At 33.5% G+C, this 9603-nt stretch overlaps 4 protein-coding genes across 4 annotated transcripts; 3 read left to right on the top strand and 1 right to left on the bottom strand.

Annotated features, from left to right (window-relative positions):
- Positions 1-872: 872 nt before the first annotated feature.
- NAEGRDRAFT_3779 (uncharacterized protein) lies at positions 873-2592 on the top strand (the record flags this gene model as incomplete). The annotated part of the gene is made up of 2 exons (XM_002678102.1): positions 873-933; positions 2174-2592. Coding segments are annotated over 2 exons (480 nt in total), but the record flags the coding sequence as incomplete, so codon positions are not given.
- A 309-nt stretch (positions 2593-2901) lies between these two features.
- NAEGRDRAFT_66538 (uncharacterized protein) lies at positions 2902-3852 on the top strand (the record flags this gene model as incomplete). Its single annotated transcript, XM_002678101.1, has 1 exon — positions 2902-3852. The coding sequence occupies one exon, from the start codon at positions 2902-2904 to the stop codon at positions 3850-3852; it is 951 nt and encodes a 316-aa protein (XP_002678147.1).
- A 465-nt stretch (positions 3853-4317) lies between these two features.
- On the top strand, positions 4318-5728 carry NAEGRDRAFT_79425 (uncharacterized protein; the record flags this gene model as incomplete). The annotated part of the gene is made up of 1 exon (XM_002678100.1): positions 4318-5728. One exon carries the CDS (start codon positions 4318-4320, stop codon positions 5611-5613), a length of 1296 nt encoding a protein of 431 aa, XP_002678146.1. The 3' UTR covers positions 5614-5728.
- Positions 5729-9196: 3468 nt separating this feature from the next.
- On the bottom strand, positions 9197-9553 carry NAEGRDRAFT_48402 (uncharacterized protein; the record flags this gene model as incomplete). The annotated part of the gene is made up of 1 exon (XM_002677988.1): positions 9197-9553. A coding segment is annotated over one exon (357 nt), but the record flags the coding sequence as incomplete, so codon positions are not given.
- Positions 9554-9603: the final 50 nt, after the last annotated feature.

The raw sequence follows: 9603 nt of genomic DNA, 5'->3' as shown, positions 1-9603 counted from the left end.
CCTCATCATTTTTGACTCTTCATCCACACTATTATTACTATCATTCGTCGAATCATCATCATAATGTAAATATATTTCTCAAACTCTATAGGATCAATAAATTCAATAATATGATAAACTTTGTGGAATTTGACAACATTCTCTCTCGTTAAATTATCAGAATTCTGCAGAAAAATAATCCAATCCTTGTAAGATACTACATTCTTCGGAATGGCTGATGATTTCTTCTTTTTTGAAATATTATTTCCTAAAGGATTTCGTTTTCTTAGGGGAGTTTTATATTCACAAGCTTGATTTTTTTCTATACATCGACCACAACTAGGTAATGTTCTATCTGATTATTTGAAATTATTATATTATTGAATTTTAAAATTTAAATATATGTTGAAATGATATTTACCGCACTGCTTATGGTTCTTTCGACAGGATGAACAGGCTATGGGATGGAATTGAGCAGTGACACCAGATGATGATGGTGTTGTTGTTTTTGTTGGTGTACACAAAGATATTGGAGGTAATATGATGGGTGTTTGGATATTATTATTATTATTAGAGAACATATTATTATTGTTAGGAATTATATTAGGAATTGTATTTATATTAGGAATATTATTATTATTAGGGATTATATTATAATTTAAATGATGATTATTGTTGATATTGTTATTGGGTTGTTGTGACCACATTAATGGTGGTTGTTGTTGCTGATGATGATATTGTTGTTGTTGTTGTGGCACACCCGATGATGGAGAAGATCCAACGGAGGAAGAACAATTGGATTGTTGTCCACTATTACTACTCATCGATGCATAACCATCAATACTGGGCATGGATGATGATATTTTGTTACTCTCTATTTTTTATGATGATTCTTTTCTTCCGATCAATCATTATCCAAATTGAGAATTGTTCAAGAAAACTTACGATTGGCTGGTAATGCCTCTGCAAGGAGTAGTGAAGAAATTCTTAGACCGCTAGTGGAGGAGTTGGATGCAAAATAAACAAGAAGGCGGCAAATAACTCATATCCAAACAAAAAGAAAGATAAAAAAATGGACAAAGGTGTTGTTGATCCACACAATGACAAGTTTTCTTATGAAATTTCACTGACTATGATCGTTGGTACAACATTTTTGGTCATGTTCCTTACCTATCTTCTCAAGAGTTTGTTCAAATTATATTCCAACTATGCAAAGATGAAGGACATTCCAGGTGTGATTCAATTCTTTGAGAAGGCTCCTTTCAAGATTCCAATATTGGCTCCATACTTTTATATTGCTTCCTTCTTTGAGACTGAGAAACATGCTGTCAAGTTTTTCAAGGAGAATAATTGTAATCTGATGAGAATTGTAACTGCTAACAATTCAGTTATCTGCACCAATGATCCTAAATTATTGAAAGAGATTTTCATTACCAAGGCTAGTTCGTTTGATAAGACTGATTTGACCATAGCCAAGGTTTTTGGTGAGAATATTGTGACTGTTCTTCACACAGAAGAGTGGAAGAAACACTTTAAAGTGTGTAGTCCTGCATTTTCTCCAACTAATCTCAGATACATGTGTAAGGTTACAGTTGAATCTGTAGAGCAATTATTCGAAAGATGGAATACCAAGATTCAAGAGGGAGGAAATGGAACTTGCTTGCTAACTAAACAAGATTTATCCGATATTACATTCCAAGTATTGGGAAAGGCTGGTTTTAATCTTGATTTTGGTGTCTTTTCAGGCAATGATGAAGGTAAAAAGTTCAAGAATGCACTTCATGCTACCTTTACAATGAAAACGATGATTATTAAGGGAATTTTCAAGTCAGGATTTATTGGAAGAATGATTGAAAAGGCTGTTGGTATTACTGATGCTATCAATCACTGTAGTGATCATTTAGATAAAATTATTGGAGAAAGAAGGGAAAAGTTAAAGACTGGAGAAATGACACTCGATGAAACAAGTGACATTTTGACTCGTTTGGTTGAAGCAAACATGTCTGAAAAGCTCATTTCTGATTCTGAATTAAAATCAAACAGTGTGGCAATGGCTTTTGCTGGTCATGACGTAGGTTTTCAAGGTTTTTATAATATTCATCTAATATTTTTTAGACAACATCAACATTATTACAATGGGTTTTATATGAACTTTCCAAACGTCCTGATATTCAAGATACCCTATGTACAGAAGTCAATAAGGTGTTAAATGGAAGAGATCCTACCATGGATGATTATGAACAATTGAGCTATGTCAATAGTGTACTGATGGAAACTCTGAGAAAAGATTCTCCTGTTCTTGTTAATGGTAGAGTAGCTTCTAAGGACACCACTTTAGGTAATCATACAATTCCAAAAGGAACTATAGTGTATACACTCTTTAATTCTCTTCACAAGAGAGAAGACATTTGGGAGAAACCAAACGAATTCATTCCAGATCGTTTCGTCAATCCAACCACCAAGGATGATTCTATTCAAAACCTCATTTGGGTTCCTTTCTCTATGGGTAATCGTCAATGTATCGGAAAGAAATTTTCCCTTTTGGAATCTTGTATGATATTGAGCTGTATGGCAACCAAGTATAGATTTAAATTATTGAATGATGAAAGTGTTGACCCTATTGTAAACGAGGCTCTTCCTATGAATCAACCTTCTTCAAACATGAAGATTCAGATTTCTCTCAGAAATTAAATTAATGTCTATCCTCTGAATTGTCCTTCAATACTGTGTATATTTGTAAATTTACTTTCATCACATAATATAGTAAATTTGTACATGATGTCTTTTCATAAAACATTATTACAACAGTTCCTTATTTGTATCAGGCGAATCTCACGGCCGTTTACGGATAAAAATTGTGAGAATATTACACAAACAGAAATGAATCTTTCAGCAGCCACAACAAGAAAAAAAAGCACCAACATGTCCTTCGATAACAGCGATCCATATGATTACTCACAAGATATTGGTGGTAACACCTTTAACCGATCATCAGAAGCATCCATCAATCCATACTATTCATCTTCACAACAAGAACCATTAGAAGATTTCGAGACCTTGAGACGTAAAGCAAAGGAAATTTCGAAAAGGGAATACGATTTGGAGAGAAGGGAATATGAATTTCAAGCCAAAGTTAAAAGTCAATTATTGAACAATAATAATAACACTGCTCAACCTTCACTCAATTTTGTGGAAGCAATTATTCCTTCTGTAAACTCCCGTGCTGCTACTGCCACTGTTCCAAAGAATTTTCCATTCTGCTATCCTATAATGTATCACAATATTAGTTCCATTCCACCAGAGTTCATGAGAAGAAAAGTAGTTTATATGGGATTCGTCTCGTGGATAATCTTTAGTCTATGCTCCATATTGAACGCAGCAGCTGCCTATACTACAGTATTCTATCCACTTCTAATCAAGGGTGTTCCATTGGAGATTACAACAATGATGAAAGTGCAATATCTGGTGGTGGCAACAATCATGATCTTTTTCCTTCCACCAGCTCATTTCTTCCTCACCTATTATCCACTCTATAAGGCAATGGAAAAGGGTACTGTTCCAAGATTTGTCTTGTTCTTTATCAGTTATGGTGTGGTGATTATTTTTTGTTTATTTGGAATGTCAGGATTTATGACATACGGATTTAGTGGAATTATGATTGCTGTGTACTTTGATCCACATATTTATGGAGGTGTGATTGGTGGCACTCCTGCATTTGCTTGTAATGTAGCTATGGCTATTATTTGGTTACTACTGGCCATCAATTTTATTGTCATTTTAGTATTGGGTGCTGTGGCTTTTAAGAGACTTAAGGGCTCTTTCAAACAATTGAAAGATTTTGGAACAACATTTGTTGATGGAATGAATGAATGAAAATGCACAAGACAAAACTACACCAATATCAATTCACACAATGTTTTATTAAAACTCAGTGGAATTATTTTATTATATTTATTAGGAAAGTTTATTAGAAAATATTCTCCTCTCCAAAAATTTCCATAATTTGGCACATAATGCTGATGCCACTAGGATGAAAGAGAAACAATAACAATGCTCTTATTTGGTTACATTTGGTGTCTCCGTTCATCAAAAACTGAATTTGCGTTACAATTCAGAATTTGTTTTTCAGACATCATCAGGTTTGTGAAACTACAAGAAAATATTGGATTTTTTCGGTTGCCTGTTTCCATTCCATCAGTATTACAATATTGGATGGCTCAGAAAATCAGTGAAATTATACCATCCTGAGCCAATCCACTACGGAGAATACTTCAAGAACTCCTAGAAACAATGTGACGCAAAGAATCACGGACTATGGAGTAACAAAGAAGAAAAAAAATGTTCAAAATTGTTACATTAGCCACTTGGTTATTGGCATTATTATTGGCAATTTTATTCATGTATGAAGAGGTTGCGAATGGTCAATTGTTGCCTTCGTGGGGACATGTAAATTCCGACAAGTATCGTAGTAACAGTATTCAATTCTATAAACCACACAAGGAATGGATTACCAAGTTTCAAGACACTTTTGCCAGTTCTGGTTCTGTTGCATTTGATGTCAATAGAGGAAAGGCATTGATTTTTGATTTGTACAGATACAATCTTACATTTATTGAAGTTGATCTTTTGAATGGAAATCAAAGTATTTTACAATATGCTGCACCACCCTCAACCATGTCTCCAGTACAATCCAACTTGGTAATTGATTCAAATAGTAATGCATATCTCACTCTTATTGGAAGTGATGGTACTAAAATATTGATTAAGGCAGATTTGACAAATACCAAGAATATTCTCTATAAGATAGTGGAACAAGCAGGTATGGTAATTCTCCTCTCAGAAGACAGCACTATTCTCATTACGTATACTTATAGCCATGTTATTGCGTATGAAACCAAAAATTTCAAGCAATTATGGTCTTTCGAATGTGATAATGAGCCAATTGATATTCTTCTTGTCTCTAGAGATTTGTATGTGGCCACAGGTGATCAAACCATTCACAAATTGGACATTCAAACAGGGAAATTAATTTCCAGATTCACAATTCCAGATTACCTTTCTGGTGCTGGTGTAGATAGTATGAGTTTTAGTGGACTACCAGGTTGGTTAATTTTGGGAATGAATTTAAAAGATAGTTCAGTTGTGGGTGTAGTTAATGTTGACGCTCAAAAGGCGGATATGGTCACAGTTCTTTATGGTGATGCCAAGAAATTAGTGGCTGAGACATCAAACATCGTTAGCTCTGTAATTCAGAATGGAACAAGTGTCCATATTTTCAGTGCATTGAGTGCTTACACTGGTTTTTCTGGAGGATACTTTGGTACACACACAAGTTTTGACATTCAAAAAGACAATAGTATTGCGCGTCTTGAAATTGATGGAACATGGCAAAACAACAAGTTGTCTGGCTTCACTGTTGCAAGTGCACAGCCCAATAGGCAATCTGTTATTTTGATGGATGCAACTAAATATTTAGTTATTTCTAATGATCAGAATGGAAAGGTTCTCAAAACTGCCTCATCCAAAATCACAGGAGATGGATCGAGGTTTGTTGTGTCTGCTGGAAATCAAATGGTTTATGCATTCTCTTTCACAAATAATCAAGTTATCATGGAGGCTGCTAGTCTTGCCTAATAACAAGGAAGATAAAAACAACTGTTAACAGTTGAAACCTTTTAAGGTGTTGATAGGCTTTTACGATTCATTTCAATTGAAGTTACTAAATCTCAATAAAGGTTTTTGAAGTCAAGTGACTTGTTGACTCATTTTGTAAACAAGGGTTTTTCAGTTTGGATATTGCTGTTAAAGCAGTCTTGCTTTTGTATGCTTCTGGTAGAGTGCAATCAAGATTGAGGTTAAAAGATAAACCAATAGCAATGAATATTGAAGATTTGAAACACAAATCGAAATGTCGGGGATATGTACTTTCAGATGGAAAATCCATTTTTCTTAATATCTGTAGACAATGCACCACCACAAAATCATAATGATGTTTTTATTTGATACAATGTTCACTGTTTGGATTCATATGTTCTAGATGATTTGAAGCTTTGGAAGATCTGGGAGATTAAGGTTATAATCCATTACAATGAAGGTATTAGGAACTGTTAGCCCAATCACCGCTCCAGCCCAACAGCCGTTATGATCCAAAAAGGAAAAGATCAATAACTGTGAAAAATCAAATGGAATTATTCACAACATGTAATTCGTATCTATTCGATTTGATTAAACAGAGTGATGAGTCAGGATTGATGATTCAGGAAGATCAGAGTGTGGAGTTTCCATTTCTGTCACAATTTGATGTCATTGTGCAGGTTGCTCATTCAAAATGGATCATATTCACAAAACTCTAAAGTTTCTATCAAAAGATATTAATCTGCGCTCTTAAAACATCATTATTTATAAGACTTCATATACATCGATATATATCATTAGATAGGAAATGTTCACAGCTACATGCTGATATATAATTTTAATATTGGTTGCTATCAAATAATGGAGATAATCAACTCGTTTTACCTCGATATTTCTGTGTTTTTTGTTCTCTTGGGGGGGCTTGCTAGATACGCAACCATTTGGCAAATGGTGAAAAATCGCATAGGTTCAACTTAATTCTCTACAAAATGACTTTGGGATATTTGCATTTAATTCAGTAATTGTTGAGCATTTTGTATTTGAATTGGTGTTAAACTTGTTAATTTTCTATTGCTTAATAGCTGTGTTGAACAAGTGTGAAACTACCTTTAATTGCGGTGCGCACTTATTCCGATATCATTAAGATCATTAAGGAACAAGTAAATAATATTTATTAATATTATTTAGAAGGTGGAAGTGGTAATGTTTCTCACTCCACAAGTTATTTGCTTGTTGGCAATGCTAATAGCCATGGATTTGAAGCCATTATTTTGATAATCGCATTAATCAACTCCATTTTTAACCCTTTACAATATTACGATTATCAAAATACAACGCTAAATAACTCTGCTTCCAAAACTATTCCGATGTATGAATCTATTTATCAACAAGATCATCAGGATAATCTTCAATGATACTATAATTTAAGTAGATTGGTGGAGGTACCATCTCTTGATCATCAAGTTGAATCTTCCCCTCATCATTTGGTGAGGGAGCAACTTCTCCCTTCCATATCGTTTAATAAATTATTGTTATTATCATATAATGATACAATTCTTGTTGTTATTTGTTGTTAATTGTTGTTCTTAATAGAAACCGACAATTTTCCCTTAATAGTCATACAACCCCTTGGTTATTCATACGAATCATTTCTAGAAATTAAAGCGTTAGCACTGTTGGTTCAGTGGTTGTATGTTGGAGTGTCAATTAAGTGACGAGTGATCGATTCAAGGTGATTTTACTAACTTATTCATTATTACCACCTTATTTTTTTAGATCTTCCTTAATACTTGACAATTTTAAAAGATATTGATACCACATATACAATACTACATATAAACAACTAGATGTCAATTTCAATTGATTTAGTCAAGTATTCATTGAGAAAGAGTATGATCTGTGACATGATGTATTGACAACTTTACAAACATTGATTTAAACAATATGGTTATTTAGAATAGTCCTATTAATTTGTAATAAATATACTATATTTCAATTTTCAATTGTTGACTTGATGTACTTAATTGACTTGTCTATTCTTAGGTTACTTAGTTGACTTGAAGATACTGAGCCATCAATTTGAAACTTTCTCAGATTGTACTCCTCATCAAGAGGAGTGTATTCATATTTGATTCTAGTATGATATTTTGTAAACTGACTGAGATGGAGTGTAATCTTTTTTTTGAAATGTGACATTTTGAAAGATTGTTATTATTATCATATTGAATTCAATTCTAACAGTATGCAATTGATACCAGATGTATAATAATGTGATTAGACGTATTGGGTAAAGTTACAGAATGATTGGAATAACTTTCACTGAGATGGAGTGTTCACTAGGATATATATAATGTTGATATTGAACATTTACTGATTAATTTTATGAAAATAGTTTGAAATGTTTCTTAACTATTGTAGATGTATATTAATTGATATATAGACTATGTGGTATCAATTCTAGACTTATTATATGTAAAATGAGTGAGTTGGAGTATAATCTATGATATTATGTCAAATGTCTATAGTAAATTGATAGTGTTGACATCTCGACATCTACTGAACCAATATTCATGAAATTGATACCACATACTAATTAGAGTGTCTACATACCATGATATCAATTTCAGTGAAATTGGAGTTGTTTCTGGACCCTTCAGATTTCCATTCTCCTGACAAATCAGCATGTACTATCTACTGGATGCATTTCTTGAAATGAAAACATATAATTTGAAGAAAGTCCACTTTATTTGAGATGTAGAACACGATATTATCATTTATTATGAGATTGGTAACTTTTCCTATAGTATCATCCTTAATTGTCTTAATTGACTAAAAGAGGTCAAGGAGAGATTTCAACACATAAAATAAATTATATTTTCGAGATGTACTAATGATTTCCAATCGATTGATATGTATTTTGTAGATTGAGGATGTGGTTTTCTATATTCAAGATTTCCTCCTGATCTTCCCAAGTCAACCTTGATAAATCACTCTGTACCTTACTGAAAGATGGAATGTTCACCAAAACGTCTTAAAACTGAATTATATACATTATTTGAGATGTTGAACATGATGGTAATGTTTCATAGAGTGGTCATTTTCCAGATTTTCATTCGTTTTACTCAGTTGACTAGTTGGTATGAAAGGGATGAAATCTTGAATATGAAAGTTAAAATAAACTTGATATTCTATCTCTACACATCGAATGGAGCATTTTCATATATATTTTGCTGATTGAAGTGATGTATTTGATAGAGTTGGTCTGACTTGTCTTTCCTTAATGTCATCCTTATAAAGTCAACCATTATCTTCCTACGGTACCATTTCTGATTCTTATGATATGAAATTGAATTCTACATCATTATAGATCATCTACATCATGTTGGTAAAGTTTCAATAGTGGTTCTTTTTCAAGATTTTATCCTTTTCATACTTGTGGGTTTGGTTAGGATTCAGAGTTGATTTATTTGGGTTATTTAAGAGATTACTTAGTGAAGATTCATATCATTGATTATATTTCTTATCATCTATTAATGATGTAAATTTGATGGTTTCATTTCTTATATTGATAGATATTTAAAGGTCAGGTCAGTACTAACTTTTGAATTATGGACTTGGGTTTGGGTTTGGGTTTGGGTTTGGGTTTGGGTTTGGGTTTGGGTTTGGGTTTGGGTTTGGGTTTGGGTTTGGGTTTGGGTTTGGGTTTGGGTTTGGGTTTGGGTTTGGGTTTGGGTTTGGGTTTGGGTTTGGGTTTGGGTTTGGGTTTGGGTTTGGGTTTGGGTTTGGGTTTGGTTTTGGTTGGGTTTGGGTTTGGGTTTGGGTTTGGGTTTGGGTTTGGGTTTGGGTTTGGGTTTGGGTTTGGGTTTGGGTTTGGGTTTGGGTTTGGGTTTGGGTTTGGGTTTGGGTTTGGGTTTGGGTTTGGGTTTGGGTTTGGGTTTGGCTTTGGGTTTGGGTTTGGGTTTGGGTTTGGGTTTGGGTTTGGGTTTGGGT

Source organism: Naegleria gruberi, assembly GCF_000004985.1.
Source record: "Naegleria gruberi genomic scaffold NAEGRscaffold_19, whole genome shotgun sequence".
In the NCBI taxonomy this organism is placed as follows: Eukaryota; Heterolobosea; class Eutetramitea; order Acrasida; family Naegleriidae; genus Naegleria; species Naegleria gruberi.
The sequence above is the reverse complement of the archived record's forward strand: the minus strand, read 5'-3'. Positions and strand labels throughout refer to the sequence as shown.